Here is a 22530-nt window from a genome sequence, read left to right as displayed (position 1 = left end):
ATTTACTTCATTTATACCCCATCCTCCTCTACAATGTGGACCCAAAGAAGTTCCGTTTTGTCTTCATCATAACCCTGTGAAGTAGGTTAGGCTGAGAGTACATGACTGGCCCAAGGTCACCCAGAAGTCTTTCATGGCACAGTGAGGTTCTTTCCCAGATCCTGGGACTTTAACCACTTCGACCATTACACCACACTGGCTCTGATGCATGTATAGAACTGGGCTACAGATCACTCTCCCTTCTCCCTCCCCAAGCTTATCTCAGTGTTTGTTTCACTAATTTACTAGACTTGAATCATAGTTGATTGATTTATTTGAGGGCAAAATTTTTCTCCTTGCTAGTGCAAGCATCTTTGTGTTCCCTTGGGGAGAAAAGTGGGATAACATAGCTGCACTTACCTGTAACAGATGTTTGTTGAGTGGTCTTCTGTGCAGGCACATATGGTACTGTGCGCATACAGGCGTGCTGCAGAGAAGACTTACAAGATTCTAGAGCTTTCTAATTTAAGAAATCACTCTCCCCCCTCCTATCTGGAGCCTGCGTTTCCCACCTAAACAAGCACATGGAGGGGAGGCAACCTTCCCTTAGTTTTTCTTGCACCACCAAGCAGCCCACCTCAGAGAAGGAAGGGAGGGATGTATGCCTCCACAGAAGACCACACGATGAACATCAGTTACAGGAAAGTGCAACTATTTATTTTTATTTTATTTTATTTAAATTTATATCCGCCCTCTCTGTGAACAGACTCAGGGTGGCTAACAACAAGAAGAAAATTACATATTAAAATCACTAAAACAATACAAAGCCAAAAACCATAAATACAACATTATGGTGCTATTCACAACTTCTTATGGCGGTTCACAGTGTCATCAGTGGGCCAATTCAATTTCTATTAATTTCTTAAGTTGGTCAGTGGTCCTTTTAGTGCTGCAATCTACACATTTTTTAAACAGGGCCATTTTCATCTGACAGCTGAGAAGAAGGACCACCAAAAATCAAAGAGAAAGAAACAAAGTGACAGCTTGAGACAAACAATCCTCTCCTCAGGGCTGGGAAGAGAAAACTGAGGGAAGATCGTCCCCTCTTCCTAGTCACGTGCACATTTAGGCAGGAAACCAAGGCTCCAGATGGGAGTGGGGAGAGCAATGTCTTAGACTCAAAAGCTCTATAATGTTTTAAGGCCTGAGCATGCGCAATGGGATGTCACAGAAACCACAAAGACGAAATAAATGTTTAAATAAATAATGTTCTCCCTCATCTTGAACTGTATTTAGTTTGTCTTTCTTGGAAATTGAAATCTGAGTGGCTAACAATAACTTTCTCAAAAACATTCTGTGATATAATTGCATCTTATAAGAACCATCAAGATTACCCAGTCAGCACAAACTCTGAGTGGATTAGGAATAGAGGCAGAATCCATAAAATAGCCTAACCAAAAGAAGGAAGGAGATCATTTGAATTATTGTAACTCTAAAGTAAAAACGTCCATTGTCTTAAATCCAGCAATTCCTCAGGGAAAGAGTTTTGATGAGCAACTGGCTGACCCTTATCCACATCAGCACAAGGTTTCCCATCCAGTTCTATGCAGGGAACAGTGCTATGAATTAGAGAGCACATAGGCCCCTGGGTTGGCTGGAAGCCACAATTTTTCTTTCCTTGATGATAATCTTCCAGAAAGCCTGCCTAAGGATTATGGGTGGCTCTCTCACTACAAAAAGTTAATTGCCATTTGGATATGTCCTGTACTTCAATGTGCAGTGCTTCAGTAAGCAAAGAGCAATATGCTAGTCTTACAATATATTCCCCTGGTTCACTTTGTTTTCAGGGCACACACAAATGTCGGATGCTTTTTCAGTCCCTCTAATGCAACTAATTACGTAGCCTGAAAGAACTTTCTTTCAATGTAAAACAGTTAATCTCCAAGGCTCCGTGCAGCAATCTTCCTCGTTTTGCTGCTGTAAAACTAACACAGATCCTCTTTTTTGGCATTTACTTTTGGGTGAAAACACAAGTCTATAAAAGGAAATAATTAGCATCTTTATGTGAATGAGAATGCAGAGCTGTACAGCATATCCCTAAGCAATTTACAGCAATGCTTTGTGGGAAGCAAGACTTCCCATCATGCTAGTATCAGCTTTTAGCAGGGCTTTTTTGGTAGAAAAAGCCCAGCAGGAACTCATTTGCATTTTAGGCCACACACCCTGATATCACCATTGTTTCACACAGGGCTTTTTTGTGAGAAAAGCCCAGAAGGAACTCATTTGCATATTAGGACACACCCACTGATGCCAAGCCAACCAGAACTGCATTCCTGCTCAAAAAAAAATCCTGGTTTTTAGATAAAGCAATGGGGTGTGTGGGTGTGAGGGGAATCCATTTCTTTTTCAAAGTGGTCAATTAGGAAACTTCCTAAGTATGCTGATGAGGTCCAGCTGTTTTTCCTTTTCATCTACATCGGGTGAGCTGGTGGACACTCAGGACCAATGCCTGGAAGAGAGAACGGGCTGTCAACTGAAGCCAAAGCCAAATAAGACAGACATGTTGGTCAGTGAGATAAACCCTAGGTTGAGGTGTCAAGTCCATTCTGGATGAGGATGCATGTCCTCTGAAGAAACAACCTCATAGCCTCAGGACTAAGATTCCAGCTTTTAGCTGTCCCTTTAGTATCAGTTTGATCTGCAAGCAAATTATCAGGTGAGGTTACTTAACTTCCTGCCACAAAAAATCTTTGTCTGCCTATTTCCATTAATTAAACCTCTGTTAAAGGGATGAGTCATTCCCCCCCCTGTCCAGTTGGCAATCTTACTCGGGGATGCTCATCTCTCCCAAATGTTCAGATGACGACACCAATTTTCTCTGTGGTCCACACAACTTTTGATCAATTTTAGTTTGTTTGCCCGCTTCAAACCTTCCTGGAGAGGTTTACATTAGCCAAGATTATCCATGTCCTAATCAAATCAAGGTTGGACTAAGGATTATGGGTGGCTCTCTCACTACAAAAATGTAATGTCCTTTATATGGGGATTGCCTTTGAAGATGGTTCAGAAGCATCAACTGATGTAGAACCAGACCTCAGTGTGTCCTCAGTGTGGAGAGCCAGTTTGGTGTAGTGGTTAAGTGTGTGGACTCTTATCTGGGAGAACCGGGTTTGATTCCCCACTCCTCCACTTGCACCTGCTAGCATGGCCTTGGGTCAGCCATAGCTCTGGCAGAGGTTGTCCTTGAAAGGGCAGCTGCTGTGAGAGCCCTCTCCAGCCCCACCCACCTCACAGGGTGTCTGTTGTGGGGGAGGAAGGTAAAGAAGATTGTGAGCTGCTCTGAGACTCTTCGGAGTGGAGGGCGGGATATAAATCCAATATCTTCTTCATCTTCTTTAGGCTCATTAGAACAGCTTCATCAGCTTTCTATTCACTTCTCAGCCCAATTAAACTGTGCTAGTTACTATCTTTGACGCCTAAATGGCTTGGGACCAGGATATCTCAAGCAGAGACTGGTTCTGTATGTTTCTCCTTTCTCAGAGGTAAGACGGGCAGTGCACAGGACCAGGGGCTCTTCCCTTGTGATGCCTCCATCTTTGGAATGCCTTCCCCTTGGATGACTGCCTGGTGCCAGATCTGCTGTCTTTCAAACATCAGGTGAACAGATACTTTTTAAATTCTCCCACACTTGTAGGTGAGATTTTTAAAAGTCTTTTTCTCTTCCCCTGCTGCATTATAGAGGCTATTCAATTTTAACTCTGTTTGTTTTAATGTTATGCTATTTACACTGCTGGTTTCAAAATTTTCTTAATATGGAAATTTTGTGATTTTATCTTTTTCTGATTTTTTAAAAAAATTCTGATTAACATTTCATCACTACAATGTAAAAGTGTTTTGGTAGGATGCTAGCTGCCCTAGAAACCAGCATTCTAGTTGCGGGGACAGATATATAAATGCTTTCAATGGTTTAACATCCTGGTTTTTATTTCATTTCTCTGGTAAAATTTCTTAAAATTCTGTAATACTGTATTTCATGGCTTCCAGGTTCTGCTTTTTCTGAATTGTTTTCAGGACTGTCACCCACAGAGATACTCATATGTCAGATCTGTATTTTTATTCCTAGCTCATGCTTCAGAATTGCATTACATTAAAATAATTGTGGCAACTTTCTGACAGCTGTTGAGAGCAGACACAAATATTGCTGAATGCTTCCTACTTTCAGCAGAGTTACTCCAGTGTATGCCCACTGAAATCTAGACTGGATTTAGAAGTGTGCACCTCTGCTTAGATGGCACGGCCAGTCTCCAAATTCCAAACTAACTGATGTTCCTCACTGCACCAGGTCCACTCACTTCAGAATGGCTGAATACAATCTTCCAAAGTCTGGATCAATCCAATTCCACAGCAAAAGGTGCATATGTCGTTGATCTAAACATCCTGCTACTGGATCCTGCAGTCAGACTAAATTTCATAGATTAAATGTATTTCATGCTTTAGGTTTCCAAATAAGTTGGAACTTTATTTTTCAAGAAAGAGAGTGACAGAAAGCAATAGTGGGAAGGGCAAAATGGTCAGGCTATGACAAGCTAAAAATATTTGTTTTTAAATAGAAAGCTGTGTTTCTCAGAATGGAATATCAAATTCTTTGCCAGGCAGCAGGCTCTGCATTCATGTAGCAAACCAACTGATCACACATCCTGTAAAGTATACACAGAGATGTATATTCAAGGCATGGCACAGGAAGGGTTATTTTAGCACCCTTAATTGCCTGCACCATTAGCTAGGTTCAGGAAAGAATTATGCCATGTATGGAAGGCTAGAGTGGGTTAGAGCAGGCAGGCTCCTGTCCAAGGATTCTGGCATGCTTTTCGAAGATTACATTCTCTCTTTACTGTTTCATCAACAGGCTGGGAGGATAATGAGAGGGAATGAGATACAAGCATCTTGTACACACCCTCTGTACCATTTGTGACAGCATTAAATAGGGAATATCTGGGCCCAGTCTGTATCTGTATTGGCACTCACATGCCCTTTCTTGTTTCTCTATATTTCTTTATATATCATATACATAAACACTTCCTCCTTACAGACTGACACACAACCAGGGCAATATTTGTTTTAAAAACCCACTTTCCTGGGAATAAGCCCCATTAAACACACTTGCGTACAATTGTAAGGGTAGCCTGGGATTGCTCTCTATGTGTGTTTTTAAAATTTTCTTCAATAATTGTACAATGTACACATTCTTGACAGATTTGGTCCTATTTACTAAGAAAGGAAACAGGTGAATTGGAGATGGAACGCTCTCTCTCTCTTTGTGTGTGTGTGTGTGTGTGTGTGTGTGTGTGTGTGTGAGAGAGAGAGAGAGAGAGAGAGAGAGAGAGAGGTGGGGGGGAGAGAGGGAGGGGAGGGAGATAGATCTACACAATCCTTCCAGGTAGCTGTCTTAAGAACTTAAGAGGAGGAGCCATGCTAGATCAGACCGAGTGCCCATCAAATCCAGCATTCTATTCACACAGGGCTGGCCAGCTGCCTCTAGGAAGTCCATGAACAAGAGGACGGCAACAGCATCCTCTCACCCATGTTCCCCAGCAACTGATATAAGGAAGAATGGTGCCTCTGGTAGGAAGGATTGTGTCTGTCTTCAGAACCTTGACTGAACAGGAAACCAAGATGGGACGCACCTGCCGTGGAATCCGTCCGTGGTACCAGGCGTGGCTGCACAACTCTTCACTGCTCAGCTGCAGCTCCTCTTCCAGTTCTTTCTTCAGCTTTTTCGGGGCACTGTCCATTATATGCTTCTCCTTTGAAAACTGCAACAGAGAAAGAGGCTTGATTGTGCCTGGTCTGACAAGAAACACCCTACCCTTCGCTCTAAACTTTCATTTTCCCCTGTAGGTCATGAGGTCTTTGACAGCCAATGGCACTGGCACACCACATTTTACAAGCCTTTGATCCATAAGCAGCATTTGAGAAAACTACTGCCAGGTGAGAAGCTAGGTAATGATTACATGGTGCAAGGTGTATTGTAAATGTCCCACCTGGATGCTTGAGATAATAACCAGCGTGCCTGCTGAGTCATTTCTGTACCTTCACAGGAGGAATGTATCATTACACAGAAAGAAAGAGCAAGAACCTCAGTTGAAAAAACTCCAGCCCAAATTGCAGAGGCTTTTACACAGGTCAGGTGTTATGCCTGACCATTATTGCCAAACCAAACCCTACAGGCTTCATCATGTGGGTCTTCAAAGAGCACCTCCATTACACTTGTCCTTTGTGAAGTCTTCCTGCAATTGTCTCTGTATCAGCAATATCGCTATATCGGATTCCCCTCCCCCCCCCACTCTGGCTCCCAGGATACGTAATGGAAGAACATGCTGCTGCGTAGTTGGAAACGTCAAGCTTTATTTTAAAGGTCACTTAGATGACTATTACAGTCAGAAGCTGAGTTTTCTCATTTCTGCTTCTGCTATCAAAAAGGGAATAAAAGCTTCATGCAGTTACTCTTTAATTTGAAGTGCATTTTGCCCTTATGGTATTCTGGATTAGTTAATATGGAACAATTATTGCACCCTGGATTTGCATTTATAATAATTAGAAGCAGTACTCCTCAGATACATTGAAACAATTAGGGGAAAGTTCATACTATTGCCTTACTCATTTGTATTTTCCATAAAGGAATGGGCTGGTGTGGTTTCTCTGCTGCTGCTACAGCAGCTCCAAATACAGTGCAGTGCCTATGAGATTTCTGTATGGCAGGTTTCCCTGCATTTTTTCTGTCCTAGTCCCACATAGTGGACATGCTGTTTCCTCACACCACCATGGCAGTCTTTGTGTTTTTTTGTTCAATTAGCAATCCATTACAGCATTATAACAATCTATTGGGTTCACTGAATTCTGAGCTTTCATTAAAAAAAAAAAAAAAGCATCTGGAGTCTAGACCATGGGTGTCAAACATGCGGCCCCACAGAGGGCTCCAATCAGGCCCTCCAGCAACTGGCTGTGGTCTGCTTCATTCTCCTTTGCCTGCTGTCCGGTCGCCATTTTGTGTTTCTCTCCAGCGATCAGTCAGCCACCAAAGCAGTCTTTCATGGCTTCTTCTCTCCCCCCTCCCTTTTCCCAAAGGGAGGAGGAAAGAGGAGGAACCTCAGCCAATGAAAGAACCTAGCTCTATAGTTCTGCTGGGTGATTAAGTTTGCCAGACTCAATTAATCACCCTGCAGAGCTACTGAGCCAGCCCCTCTTCCTTCCTGGCTGTGGCTCCTCCCTCTCCTTGTGCCCTGGGGGAAGGAAGGAAAGAGACAGAGCTACCTTTGCCCAGTCCTCACCATCGGGAGAAATACAAAGAGCACTTTTAAGATTACTGAGGTTTTATTGAAAGTATGAGCTTTTTGCCTTGCTACAGAGAGAGAGGGAGGGAGGGAGATTTGTTGGACTTGTTATGGGTGCAGCTGGGTTCCCATAATCTTTTTCATTGTATTCATGTCCTCCAGTCTTTCTCAATAGGAAAGTAGGTGAACTATTTAGAAGAGAAATAACAAGCTAGCATTAGGCTGAGTGTATGTGTGTCTAGCCCAGGTTTACCCAGGAAATTTCCATTGATTTTTCTTTCACATTTTCCTTTGATTGGGGATCTTGAATTTAGACTTCCCAGATAGTAGGCTGACAGTAATCATTGCACATGGCTGTCTCTGTTCTTGTACTGCCACATAGGAGTTGTAGTTATTTTTCTGGAGAAGACTATAGTTTTACAGACAAGCACATAGCCCTCAGTCTGTGCCATGGTACCTTCACATAATTTTAACCAGCACATGAAGCAACTTATGTACAAAAGCTCACAATGCCCAGCCGCTTCATGTTTTCCTTTGGGTCTGAGGCTCAAAGCATTGACTATGAGATCTTTGTAATGAATGTCAATAAATCAAAAGTAGGTTTGCAACTTATAGTAAAGTAAGTAAGTAAAGTAAATTTATTTTTGTATCCCGCCCTCCCCCGCCAAGGCGGGCTCAGGGCGGCTCACAGACATGCGACAACCATGATTTGGATAAAATACAATCAAGACAAAACAAGTTAAAATACAATTAGATTACATAGGTTAGTTAAAATAGATAAATAGCTATTATAAGTTAAAATTGAGTTAAGGTGCTACAGTTCACAATCGTATATAAGATGGCTGGATGGCTACAGGTCAGTTCAGTTTAGCTGGGTTCTGTCTTAAAAGCAAGCTGAAAGAGGATGGTTTTGCAAGCCCTGCGGAACTGATTCAAGTCCCGCAGGGCTCGCACCACCTCTGGAAGTTGATTCCACCATCGGGGGGCCATTGCTGAAAAGGCTTGCTCCCTCGTTGTCTTCAATCGAGCCTCTCTTGGCCCAGGGATTTTTAAAAGGTTTTTGAGAACTAGATCTCAGTGCTCTCTGGGGAACATATGGGGATGTTATAGATGTGCACACTTGAACAAACACTTGACCAGCATATTCAAGATTGGTACAGCACAGACATTGTCTGCAGTTTTTGATGCAATAATTCATAGCAAGACATGACACCAGACTGTAAAACAAAATACTGCAAGAGTGCTAATGTTTCAAGTAAGAAAAAAAATTGTTTGTCTGGCCCCCTTTATACAATTTATATATTCACTATCTGGCATTACATTTTATGACACACATGGCCCAGACTGACAAGGTCTCATTTATGTCAAATCCGGCCCTCATAACAAATGAGTTCGACACCCCTCATCTAGACATGTCATTGTTGAGATATAAGTGGAAAGGCATGTCTCTGCAATGAAAGGGGATTTAAAATGAAAGCTGAACGCTTAATAGAGCCTGATAGACAGACTGTCGTGTTACATTGATATGTTAACTGCCAATTTGTTTTCTGGAGGAAATAAAGCCTTTTGGTGGCAGGCAGGGAAGTGGTCATTCACTGCAGGGACTGTTATAGGGAAAATGGCACTAACCTAGGTTGAACTGGGGAACACTTTCCCATCCACATTCCCATATTCATATCACAGTAAAATAGGTTTGGGAAAGATTGCAGTAAAGAAAGCGTGGGGGAAATGGAAAGTGCACATGCTGCTGAGAAGTGGGGGGAAACCATTTCCCAAAAGCATCCAAGGTAGGGCAAACCTGTATGTTAGTCACCATTGTGACCACAAGGCTTGTTTAGAGCAGGGATGTCAAACATGCAGCCTGGGGGCCTAATGAGGCCCACAAAGGGCTCCTATCAGGAACTCAAGCTAGTCTGCTTCCTTCTGCATCATAGCTTGCTTTGCCAGGCCTGTTCAATCTCACAGGAACTACACAGCAAAGCCTCTATTTTCTCCATTGGTTGAGGGTCCTCCCTTGGGGAAGAAGCAGGGAGGGAGAGTTTGCTTTGCCAGGCTCTCTCAATCACACAACAGAGCAACTGAGCCAAGGATCTCTTCTTTCTACTGGCTGAGGCTCCTCCCCCTCGTCTCCTGGGGAGGGAGGGAAGAGCTGGAGCTTTCTTTGCCCAGTTCCCTTGATCCCACAAGAGAGATACAAAGAAAGTACCTTTTTTTAAAAAAGAAAGTAAGCACCTCTGTGTCCTTTATAAAGTTTGTGTCTGTTTCCTGGCATTACAATTTATGACACACATGGCCTGGCCCAACAAAGTCTCATTTATGTCAGATCCGGCCCCTATAACAAATGAGTCTGACACCCCTGTGTTAGAGGGAAATAGTTTATTTTGAGCAGTACCCTTTTAAGAATTTGTTCCTACTGGCATCCATGTAATTCCCCTTTCAGCCTCTGGGCCCTCCCTTATAACAGGGGTGGCCAACGGTAGCTCTCCAGATGTTTTTTGCCTACAACTCCCATCAGCCCCAACCAGGGGCTGATGGGAGTTGTAGGCAAAAAAAATCTGGAGAGCTACCGCTGGCCACCCCTGCCTTATAAGAAACATAGGATGAGACTACCCATTGATTTAAATGCTCATTTCCTCCATTTCTGAAGTAAACACTGCATTAAAACTGACATGTGAAGGAATGTCATTGTGCTTGGCGCTTCCTGCAAAGCAGCAGCCAATGATATGGAACAGGGATGAAGACATCCAGACCTTTAAGATATCACATTGCAAAACTGCTGTAAAGCACTTCAGTGGGAGGTATGGGGTAGACAGGTAGAGGGCAGCAGCCATATATGAACATAATTTGGGCTTCCAACATTCTTTTGTTCTTGAATCATGAAGGGGAGGAGTTCTCCACCATTAGAGGACCACAAGATCCTCTGAAGTGCCGCAGAATAATGATCAAGAGACCCACATGGACTGTTCGAATGAATAAACTGGTGGGAGGAAAATGTCATTTAGGTACATCTAGTTTGACTTGTATTTTTGGTAAAGAAGAGGTGTGATCACAGAACTGAATATTCAGACAAGGCAGCTTTATTAGTGCCACTCTGGTGGCATCAAGTAGTCTCCCTTGTTTCTGTATTCCCATCTGGCTGGGCTCTTCCCACAGAAGAGCCAGTTTGGTGTAGCGGTTAAGTGTGCGGACTCTTATCTGGGAGAACTGGGTTTGATTCCCCACTCCTCCACTTGCACCTGCTAGCATGGCCTTGGGTCAGCCATAGCTCTGGCAGAGGTTGTCCTTGAAAGGGCAGCTGCTGTGAGAGCCCTCTCCAGCCCCACCCACCTCACAGGGTGTCTGTTGTGGGGGAGGAAGGTAAAGGAGATTGTGAGCTGCTCTGAGACTCTTCGGAGTGGAGGGCGGGATATAAATCCAATATCTTCAATATCTTCTCAATATCTCTTGTCATAATGTCAGTGCCCTGTTAGAAGATCTCTTGCCATAATGTCAGTGCCCTTCTGGTCCTGAGAATTTTGATTAAGGATCAGCTGCTTTGTTGCTCCTGATCAATGAGTTAGGAGTTGAGGGCTAAATTAAAGACACAGGGAGCTGAAATAATCCCACATATTTGCTCCCTCCCCTTCTATTCCTTTAGTTCAAACAAAGAAGTAGAAATGACATTTTAATGAAGCACAGCTGGTTCTTCCGCTGATACCACAGTCTTCACTTCAAAAATCAAATATCAGCTACAAAGACTGTGCTCCTACCCAAACACATTTGCTTCCTTTACTATGCTAAGCCTCCCAATTCCACAACAAAACTAGAAACGAAGGAAATATAACACTTCCAAATCAATGGCCAATGTAAAAAACAGTCCCTAGTGTCACAAACATCTGCCAGTCATAAGCAGCAGAGAAAGCCTGTGGGCACAACATAACTCTTCAGAGCAGAAGGAGTGTAAGTCCCCAAGCCATTTACACAAACAGTGTTTAAATCAAAATTTTATTTTCTACAACAATAAACTGAAAAGGGCACACCAAGGAGTATTTATATTAGATTTCAAAATCTCTCTTTTCCTCTCATTCACACAGGGCACCGGATCCTATGAATCGGTTCCATTAGTGGTATAGTTTCCCATGGGCAGAACATACTATTTTCCACTGAAGTAAGGCTCTTTGAACCATACTAAAGTTTTGCCATTAACAAAGCATCGGATCTGACCCTTTTCTAGAAGTGTTCCATTCAAGATGAAGGACAGACACTTTTAAAAGTGAGCTGAGAGATATTACTTCCTATGTATAGAAATCTCAAAACAAAATTGGGGGGGGGGGGTCCCATGGACTGGTTTTGGGGGAGGGATTATTTTGGGAGTTTTGGAAAATTCTGTGTGTGGGGGGAAGTGCTATGAAATATTTTTCTTCTGGAATGGAAAAAATTATTTAAAACAAGGTATTATACATTCAAATGTATCGCATGGAGATTTTTATATAAGACAGTCTATAGCAATCTATATAAACTAAAAACTGAATGTGGACTGATCTGCAGATCTAAATCTAAATCTGCAGATTGGGGCCATGCTGACAGATGCTTCCCCCCCTCTCCAGGTTTGCAGAAAAATCTGGAAACATTAAAAATTATACTGGAGAGGTTTAAATCACCTAAACAATAAAGTTGTCTGCACGTGGGCAGACAACTCACCTGAGCAGCCTCTTGGATCTTTACTGTAACTGGGCATGGCACAACAGCTGCTGGGGGCCCTGCCACTGATGTTGCAGCCCTGTAGAGGGGTTCCAAAATTTCTGGAAAATGTACATCTCTACCAATGCATTATGGACACATTTCTGGTGTCCATAAAGGGTTTTGAAAATGGAACACGAATTAATTCCAACAGCATTGATCTCCCTTTTTGAAAAAAAATTGGTTATTATCTTCTAAAGGTGCTTTTAAGCATGCACTGCTTGCTGCCTTGCTACCCCCTCACGTGTCTTCTCAAGCTCACCTCCTGAAGAGCCAGCCCCTTCCATTTCCTGATCGTCTTTCTGCTGCTGTGCTGTGGATCAGGCTGGATCCAGGAAAATCTGGTTAACCTCCTTCTGATCTTTTCACAGGCTGAAATTCCCAGACTCTACTCATCTGTCCAGCAGTCAGGGCTTTTTTTTAGCAGGAACACAGTTCTGGCTGGCTTGGCATCAGGGGTATGGCCTAATATGCAAATGAGTTCCACTGGGCTTTTTCTAAAAAAAAAAAAAAGCCCTGCCAGTAGTGCACAAACACTACTCACCTGTCCATCCACAAGGCACAGAAGCCAATCAAGTCAGCTGAAGAGCATCTTGATGCCTTGGGGAAAAGCATTCTAGTCATGAGTACCAGCTCCAGCATATAGCCCAAGTGGAGGAAAGTGAACCTGAATCATGAGTCCCATCTCATGGATGCTGCCACTACAAATAGTACCAATGCCTTAAAACAATGGAGTGTATCTAACCATCTGCTAACAGAGTGAGACTTTCCCACGTCTCCTTCCTGCTGCAGCCTGCTAAGTCTCCTGCAATTCTGTTTATGGGGATCAGTGGACCTTCAGACACAGTATAGGGGGTTAAGCGGGAATCTGCAGTGCAAGAGAGGGAATTCCCCCACTGAAGATGCTCACAATAATAGCTGGGAACAGAGCCTGTGATGGTACCGTTTGCTCTTGCCTATGGCATCCCCCCTTTCAGTCCTCTCCCCTCAGTGGAGCACAGGCTATTAGAACGCAGAGAATGGGGTGAAGAAATGCTGACGGCAACTGAGAGATTCTGGGGTTCTCTTCATAATCATCATCATGATTTATTCTAACATCTCAAACATTCTAATCTCAAGCAAAGAGCATTACAAAAACATTCCCGTAATTCAAGGTTCTGATGAAAAGCTATTTTTAAAAGCCAGCACAATATAAATAGATGCTAGATATTTGTGGAAGCTTGCCAGTTACTAAATAGACCTTTGCTAAGGAAGAGGCAAAAATAAAGTGACACAAATTTGGAGACCCGATTATTGTAATCTGTGGGTTACTATGCAGCTATAACCACAAGAACATTTTTCCCATGGCTGTGTAAGTTCTTCTTAGTAACTTGGATGAACTCCCAGGCCTTTGGTGATGTGAAAGCACTTGCAAATAGCTTAAAGAAGTTTTCACCCTCCAATCTAAATTTTTTCCTCTGCAAACACGCCAGTCCCAGGCATGTTCTCCTTATGAGCCAATTTCTATAGCACTCTCTGAAGACGTGGCATATGCTACACACTCCCTCATGCTCTCCTTCGTGTGCCTTTAACAACTAAATTTATCTCCATATTATTAAGGCATTACCTCTAACAATGGAATAGTGCCAAAAAGGAAAGACTGCTTTTGTTTATGAAATAATATTCCTGTCACAGAGGAGAAACTGGAGTAGAATCCTGCTAGTTAGCTGGCTAGCAACAGCTGAAGGACATCTCACTGAGTTTGTTCTCCTCTTGCTCACAGGTCCTTAAGGCTTGGGCATGCCCAGAGATGTGAGCCCTTCAGTGCTTAGCCTGAGGGCATAGCCTAGGGCTGGGGGGAAGAGTGGGGGGAGGGAGGGAAAGAGAGAGCGCCAGCCTGCTTGGCACTTAGAACAGAAGTCCAGTCCCTTTTCCCACTTGTTTCTGTACTGCTCTCTAGCTAGGACAACTGAAACCATGCCACAGCTTTTATTAGTGCCTCTGAGCACATATGAAGGGCTTTCAGCTCAGAGGCTGCATCTCCCAGGAAGCAATACAGATCCTGAAGTTTCTCTGTTTCCAAATTCAATAATGCACACTGCTAAAAACCTACGGTGATCCTGACAAACACACACAAAACCCTAAGAGATAAATGAAGCATGAAAGCTGACTGAGAGAAGAATCCAAAACAAATGATTTCTTTCTTACAAAGTACTGCTGCAAGTTTTGTTGCTGCACTAGCGAAACACCAACAAAACAAATGCAGTTCTACTCATCAACGTATAGGAGACAAGCAGAATATAATCTTGGTGCGAAAGAAATATCTGAAGCCAAAATGCCAATCTAATTCAGCATATTTATACCATTTAAATTAATAGGCCTAATTCTATGTCAGATTATAGCTCTCTGCCTCCTATATAGTCTCTCTACCTCCTACCACAATACTCTACAGAGGGTCCAAGATCTTAATCAGTACATACAATCTCCTGTTTTTTCCCCTCATTACCTCATTGTCATCTGTCTTTTTTCTTTCTTTTTTAATGTTGGGGCAGTTTTAGTGGCTCCATCTGATGCCAGGAAACCTGAAACCCTGAAGGGATTTGAAGTACACAGTTTATTAGCATCTCTGATTGTACATCTTCTTGATGTTCTCCATCCTCCTGATAGGATTTCAATTGTTTCCTGCTGTTATGTACAGAGCCCTGCCAAAAGACATTTAAATTCACCCCAGGAGCCGCCAGTCAAAGGATTTTTCTTGTTTATGACAAACAAGTCTGCAGTGGGAAGGTTTCCAATTTAAATGAATAAGCAAGTCACATCAGACTACTTACCTTAATCTATATAAAAATGTGCTATTTGTCAAAGCACCTAACCCAGTCAACACACTTTTTTGTCAGTGGCTCGTGGAAACAGCAGCAAAACATTTGTGGGAAGAAGGGCTAATGTGTTGTGCTAAGGGGCCCAGTGTATGTAAGAGCAGCATTATGACTCAGTGTGCAATATATTAAGCCTTCAGGGTTTTGTTTGAAGCAGCAAACAGACCTAAACAGCAGAACTCCAATTTTTATCCTATCAAGGGATGCAAATATGAATCTCCTTGGCACAGGTCTTACCTGGCCACACTTTTTTTGCACAGACCAGAATAGAAAGCAAAATCAGAGGAAAGTGAGTATTGATTTGATAGCACATTTGATTGTGAAAACATTCTTCTATGGCCAAAGGCTTGTGTGTGTGTATGTGTGTGTGAGAGTGAGTGAGTGTGTGTGTGTGTGTGTGTGTGTGTGAGAGAGAGAGAGGGGGGGGGGAGGGAGACGGAGAGAGGGAGGGAGAGAACCCATTCTCATCTATTCCCTGTATTCCTTTTGTCACTACATGTTTGATAGAAGAAACTGAAAGTCACTAGTCAGTGATAAGAAGAGTTGCCAAGCAAAGTCCTGATTTTGTATAGCATCCCAGGAACCTTTTCCATCGGGTTGCCAATCTCCAGTAAGTGGCAGAGGATCCCCTGGTTTGGAAGCCCCCCCCCCCCCCGCTTCAGGGTTATCAGAAAGTGGGGGGGATGAATGTCCACTGGCACTTCATTATACCTATGGAGACTGGACCCCATAGGCTATAATAGAACATTAATCCATGGGTATCTAGGACTGGGGGGGTGGGTGTTTTTTGAGGTAGAGACACCAAATTTTCAGCATAGCATTTGCTTCCTCTCCTAAAAAAAAATCCCAACTTTCAAAAAAGATTGGACCGGGGGGGGGGGGGGTTTGAATTCTATGAGCCCCAGAAGAAGGGGCTCCTCCATTATTTCTAACTATTTAACTACCTTTAATCCAGTTATAATACTTTGGGTATATAATTTTTTGTATGTGTTTTAGGAAAGGTGTTTAGTTTTTCATATTGGTTTTGTAATATAGCAGCAGTCGGCATAAGGCCTGTTGTGAAGGGAATACAACAGGCTCTAGAAAGAGGCTCTGGGTGACTGCCCCCCCCTGCTGTCTTCCCAACCACTCACCCAAGCGAAGGCATTCACTCCCCCCAACCTTGGTGCCTTTCCATCCACCCAAGGCAGCCATTTTCTGTAGGGGAACTGACCTGACTTAAGCTTTCCACATCCTCTCCCCTCTCTGCAGCCTCTACCTAGGAAAAGTATATCCTTTCTCCACAGTGAGGACCAAATAATAATAATAATATAATAATAAATTTTATTTCTATCCCGCCCTCCCCACCTTAGCGGGCTCAGGGCGGCTAACAGCATATTACAAAGCATACAGTGATATTATAAAAACATTTAAATCCAACAATATAAAACATCAACAATAAAACTACTAACATTAAAAACCAGTTCAATGATATAATTATTCTGCGGTGTGAATCTTCAGACCGCATTGGCGGCTCCTTAATTCTTGATCTTCCTAACAGTCCGGATGTGCCAGTTTAAAAAGGACGGTCTTGCAGGCCCTGCGGAACTGCTCAAGGTTCCGCAGGGCCCGCACCTCCTCGGGGAGTCGGTTCCACAGAGTAGGAGCCGCACTCGAGAATGCCCGTACTCTGGTGCTCTGATGTTTAATCTCCTTCGGCCCGGGGATGGTCATCAGATTTTTCCCGACTGACCTCAGTGCTCTCTGGGGTTCGTATGCAGCTTACATCATTCTCCTCTCCTCCTTTTCATCTACACAACAACTCTGTGAGGTAGATTAAGCTGAAAGTCTGTGACTGGTATGAAATCACAGTATAGACCAAAGCAGAAGGGAAGCAATGTCAGCAGAGTATAATGACAGAGTCCACCCTGCAAAACAGCCATTTTCTGCAGGGGAGCTGATCTCTGCCATCTGAAGAGCAATTGTAATTCTGAGTAATCCCCAGCCCAAACCTGGAGAATGGCAACAACAGTTTCCCAGGATGAAGTGGCTGGTTTGGAGAGTGGAGTCTATGGCATTGTACCTGTCTGAGGTCCCATCCATCCTCAAACCCCACCTCTCCAGGCTCCACCCCTCAAATCTCCTGAAATTGGCAACCCTATTTCCTCCCCAGCCAATCATTAGCCAGACAACTATGGAAGGAATGCACTCCCCACATTTTGGATTTCTAGGTCCAAGGGTTTGGGCTGGGCATTGATAAGTCAGTCAGGACAGCTGTTCAATTGTCTGCAGTCTCTGATTTTCACCTCCAAACATAGAGCTCCACAGCTGACCAATCAGAGAGGTATGCAAACAAGCAGCAGCCTGCCAGGCACACAGCACAGCTTTACCCCTTAAAATACATTTTACCTCTTTTCACCCCCTTAGGGGTGAAATTTCTAAAAATCCCTTCAGAGTGGAAGGAATGCATTCCCAGAATGTTGGGGTTCTAGGTCCAGTGGTTTGGGCTGGGCATTAATGAGACTGTCAGGACACTTTTTAAAATATATAGATGAAGGGGGAGATATTTGTTTATCAAAGGTAGGTTTCAAAATAGAGTAATAACGCTTATAAATATATATGCCCCAAATACAGGACAGAGGAGATTTTTGAATAAAGTTATGCAAAAGGTTCAGAAATTCTCAGAGGGAGAAGTTATTATAGCAGGAGACTTTAACATAGATATGACCAAGGAGAAGGAGGCCAGGTGGAAAAGGAATTTGGTAGAAGCACATGAGGCCTTAGGCTTGGTTCCAAAGCCGACACATTTATCAAGTAGACACAAGACAGCTTCTTGTATAGATTATATATTTCTTAAAAAATCAAATAATTGGGAGTTGAGGAAAGTAACAACCCATCCAATATGGATCTCAGATCATGCTCCACTAAATATAGAACTGGTGATAAAAAACGAACAAATTAGAAGGACTTGGAGATTTAACAGTATGGTCTTATTAAAAAAAGAAAATAGACAATATATGGAAAATCAAGTAAAACAATATTTTAGAGAAAATAAGGGAACAGTGGCCACAAATATCTTGTGGGAAGCAGCAAAAGCAGTGTTAAGAGGTCATTGTATGATGAAGGAGAAAGAAATAAAAAAAGAATGGTATGCTAACAAGACACAGAAACTTCAGGAATTAGGCGCACTGCAGAGCAGTCAAGGTATTAGATTCTGCCCTGATAGGAAAAAAAAGATCGATGAAATTAGGAAACAATTGGACTTTATGGATTCGAGGGCATTATGGAAAAAACAAACCATGGTAAGAAATGAGTTTCAAAGACATTCAATAAACTCCGTTAGGAGATTGGCTAATTATCTCAAGACTAGGAAAGAAAAGCAAAAGGTGGAAAGTATTAAGAGACAAGGAAAGGTCACGCAGAACCCGAGAGAAATTAGGCAAGTGTTTCAAGAATTCTACAAAGAGTTATACGCTAGGAGGGATATAACAGAACATATTGAAGAAAGTGGAGAAGTGTTGGGAGATACAGATAGAGAGAGTTTGGAGAAGGAAATAACAGTTCAAGAAATAGAGGAAGTTGTGAACAATTTAAAAGTGGGTAAATCCCCAGGGCCTGACGGCTTTACTGTGGATTTTTATAAGGAGATGAAGGAGTTACTGATCCCCGAATTACAACAAGTGTTTAATGCTATATTGAAGGGAGGGAAAGCTCCCGACTCTTGGAGAATGGCTGAAATAACCATAATATTAAAACCCCAGAAGGATCCTCGGGAAGTGGGTTCATATAGACCAATAAGTTTACTTAACCAGGACTACAAAATTTTCGCTAAAGTTTTAGCAAATAGGTTAAGGAACATATTACCTCATATAATAAAAGAGGATCAATATGGCTTTGTAAAGAATAGGAGTATTGCACATCCTATAAGGAATATATTTAATGTGTTGTACCATAAACGTTCTGGGCAACTTGCTTTACTTAAATTAGATGTATACAAGGCATTTGACACGCTGTCCCATGAATTCTTATGGTCCATAATGAAGAAGTGTGGGATTGGCCCACTATTCTTAAAAGCCATTCAAGAGGTCTATAGGGAGGGGTCAGCAGTGGTAAGAGTAAACAACGAACATACGGATCAGCTCCCAATTGAGAGAGGTGTGTGAGGCAGGGGTGTCCACTTTCCCCATCCCTGTTTATAATGGCGATAGAGCAACTAGCAGAAAGGATTAGGAAAATATATAGATGAAGGGAAGACATTTAAAAGGTGTGCGGCCCCTTTAAATGTGATGGCCAGAACTCCCCTAAGAGTTCAATTGGGCTTATCATAATCTTGTTCCTGGCTCCACCCCAAACTGCTCTGGCTCCACCCCCAAAGTCCCCAGATATTTCTTGAGTTGGACTTGGCAACCCTATTTTCCATCCAAATTTAAACAAAGGGGCTGGAGAAGCAGTCATTGGAGCCTGGTTTTAGAATAAAAATCCAGTTGGCTAGTGTGACTCAAGAGTGTTAAAGATATCCCAAAGTGCCCCTACAGAAGTGTCTGTGGCAGGCTACCAATTCCAATCTCCTCAACTATTTTCCCATGCCCCAATAATCTCCTTTGAGACTGAACATTTTATAAGAGACAAACTGCAACTTTTTCAAAAATGACTATTCATCCACGGGTAAAGCTGTTGCCACAAGACTCCTTTGTGGTGTTTTTGCAGAAAGACTAAACACAATTACCTCACTGGAATTTATATTCACTTGGAATCTTAGCCCAAATGATTGATTACTGTGGAACAAGGCAAGGTTGTAAATACACTCCATATGCTGCCAATGTTTTGTCAGTCTCATTAGAATCTCAAGCTCCAGAACTAATTATTTTCTGCTTTGAAAAGCTGTAATTAAAGAACACCTCTTTACAGTTAACTGTATTTCAGACTGAGACGGCCTCTAGTGGAAGATGGAATGTGCAGTGTTAGCACTCAGATCTCGTGGCTTTGAAACGCTTGAGTGGAGTAATTCAGACAGAGGTGGCGGGAAAAAAACATTTCCACATGTCAGTCAGTGCTATACGCAGGGGCTGTAATACTGAGCCAGAGTTCAACATGTGGCTTTCTCTGGCCATCTTTGGTCACTCACATGGATACTTTCTATGCCAACCAAGCCAGTATTGAACACTGACAGCAGATTCTGGAAGGACACACCATTATTATTTTTGCTTTCAATCTCTTTATCTGGAAGATTTTTCTTAAAAGGGTGGTATCCTAGTCTACATATGCAGCAGAATAACATGGCGGAATGAATTACGCTACCTGAGAATGCAGGTGAAAAGTATCACATTTTGTAGCTATTCCCCTGTATTTTTTGTTTTTAACTCCATAAAACTAGAAAAGCAGTACAAGAAGTGGTCTCAGAATTTGGGGGAGCAATTAAAAAAGATTTTCCCCCTCCTGAATACTGAAGAGATTTGGTTTAGGGATAGGCAACTGTCCATCTGAGAAAAGAATGGTGCATCAGCAAAGAAAAAGGTGGGGGACGAGGGAAGAGATAAAGCCTATAGTTAGCCAGACACAATGGGAATGAGCTGAGCCTCAAGCATTGTTGTCACTGCCAGAGGGGCTCACTTCAGTCCTTTGGGCAGAGAACTGGCCCTGTGTGCCAATCCTGACATAAGCTGCATTTTAGGACTACATTCTTATTGCTACACATTCTAGCTATAACAAAAATTCTGGTCAACCAATGTTCAAATGCCATCTTTGGCTCTCCCTTTCTAGGCTTGTAAATGCTTTTAAAATAGAACTTCCTTGGATTTCAGTAAACATGAAGCAACGGAGGTCTCAAAAGTTCTGCAATACATATATCAAACCTATTTTAAATACTGGAAAACTCTATAAATAGAATTTTATTTCTGAACAAGGCCAGCTGTACTTCTATATCAAATCCTGCTTCCCCTCAGTTTCTCCAGAGGCCGTGTGGATTGGACCGAGGGAAAGTTACCATGACAACATACAGCATGATTTTAGGTATTAGCTGTTCATGCCAAGATAAACAATGCAGTCAAGAATTATAGCTCTAATTCTGCTTTGATAATGAACACTAAGCCTCAAAATTCATATGGAAGCTTTTAAATTCGCTGAATTAAAGTAACAGCTTTTATAATCTAAATCAAAATTAGAGTCCTTTGTTCACTGGCCTCTATACGGGCACCCTTTGTATTTTTTTCTTGTCAGTTCAGTGAATTCATGCACCGCTCTTTGTGGGCTTGCTGTCCACTCCGTAAAGAGCAGCACCAGACTTCTTTATGAGTAAAGGCCGGCTAAGACAAAGCTGGGGGACTTGCAACTTGATCTGAGGGCTAAGAGGTTTCTGGCCTTGAGAACAGCAAGTCAAGCATAAATTCAACATGTGCAGCTCCCCCTTCACCACCTTCTCCCCAATGGCACTGCACTATATCTGCACCAGAGCTATGTGTGTCCAGTGCTCACCAAGATTGCCTTCTAACAATGGTTTGAAATCAATGTTTGAAGCTGAGTGTGCAAACTTTGATTATGGAGCAATTGGGTTAGCATTTGCAATAGCCAGCATCAAAGCAAACATGACAGAGAGAATGCTTTAAGTGAAGAACAGGAGGCAGGGGGGAAATTCACACAGTACATCAATAGGCCAGAAGAGGGAGTTGGCAAAACAAAGGCATGGTCCTGACCTCCTAGCTAAGGCTGTTATCTGCACTGAATAAGCACTGCATTTTGCCAGCAGTTTTATTTTCCTCTGAGTCTTCAGATTTTAACAGCAAAATGTTTTAAAGTATATTTTACTAGTACCTTTCCATGTAACTCAGAAGGCTACATTCTGTATTTTAATTTTGGCATACAGGTTTGTCATTTTCAAAAAAATTCTATGCCTTTCCCTTCAAAATGCTTCAGGAAACCAAACAATCGCTTTCACTGAACCAATCTGGAAATAATCCATCTATGTTTTTTCTGTGTTCTTCCACTGTGTGATGCAACCCTCTGCCTTGTTTGCCAGCAGATGCATTTTCAGTGCTTCATTTTGCTGTCAATTTCTACTATATCATATCTGTGTGATGTCCTTGCTCCAAGGGGCTCAGAGCACCATAAGTGGTTTTTTTCCTCCTAATTCCTAATTTCATCCTCATAATAATCTTCTGTGTTCTGGCAGGGAGCAACTGGTTCATGATCATTCAGTGTGCCAAACAGCTAAACTAGATTTACACCTGCCTGGTACAAGTACAAAATTTCACATTGGCCATGTATAACAGGATTCCTTTCATTAACAAGAAGCTTCACAATCTCCAGATCGATGAATGTACTCTACACATGATTTCTATCAGATAAAAACTTTTCAATGCACTATAATGTTTTTACTATTGTCAATACATTTTTATTAATGCGATGAGACACCTACCTTGATTCCAATAAGAGACTTACGATGATAAAAACAGCAGAGAGTTGCTGCAAGCGTTTGAAGAATATTATGGTCTTTAGGCATTTTCCACTCCTTTACCCCTGTGGGTCAAAAGCCTCCCTTGGAATACAAGAGAAAGAGTCCCTCCAAGTTACTTTCCAGAGTTCCCACAGTGCTGTTGTGCTTAGCTGCTGCCTGCTGGGCCTTCTACATTCCCTCAGCCCAGACTTTAATCCCAGGCTGTTTCCTCAGTGAA

At 42.5% G+C, this 22530-nt stretch overlaps 1 protein-coding gene across 2 annotated transcripts in view; it reads right to left on the bottom strand.

The window, feature by feature from the left end:
- The window catches only part of BCAR3 (BCAR3 adaptor protein, NSP family member), a 97828-nt gene that overhangs the window by 27092 nt on the left and 48206 nt on the right, over window positions 1–22530 (bottom strand). The window contains exons 1-2 of one of the 2 annotated variants that reach the window (XM_060232241.1): window positions 22275–22498; window positions 5664–5792 (exon numbers count right to left, since the gene is read on the bottom strand). In XM_060232241.1, the coding sequence (XP_060088224.1) occupies window positions 5664–5792; window positions 22275–22358 (213 nt within the window). In that variant the 5' untranslated portion in view covers window positions 22359–22498. Of the gene's footprint in view, window positions 1–5663; window positions 5793–22274; window positions 22499–22530 lie in introns of those variants that run through there. The other variant, XM_060232239.1, reaches the window with a different exon arrangement.

Source organism: Heteronotia binoei, chromosome 2, assembly GCF_032191835.1.
Source record: "Heteronotia binoei isolate CCM8104 ecotype False Entrance Well chromosome 2, APGP_CSIRO_Hbin_v1, whole genome shotgun sequence".
Lineage (NCBI taxonomy): Eukaryota > Metazoa > Chordata > Lepidosauria > Squamata > Gekkonidae > Heteronotia > Heteronotia binoei.
Note: the sequence above shows the minus strand (reverse complement) of the source record. Positions and strands in the feature narration are given on the sequence as shown.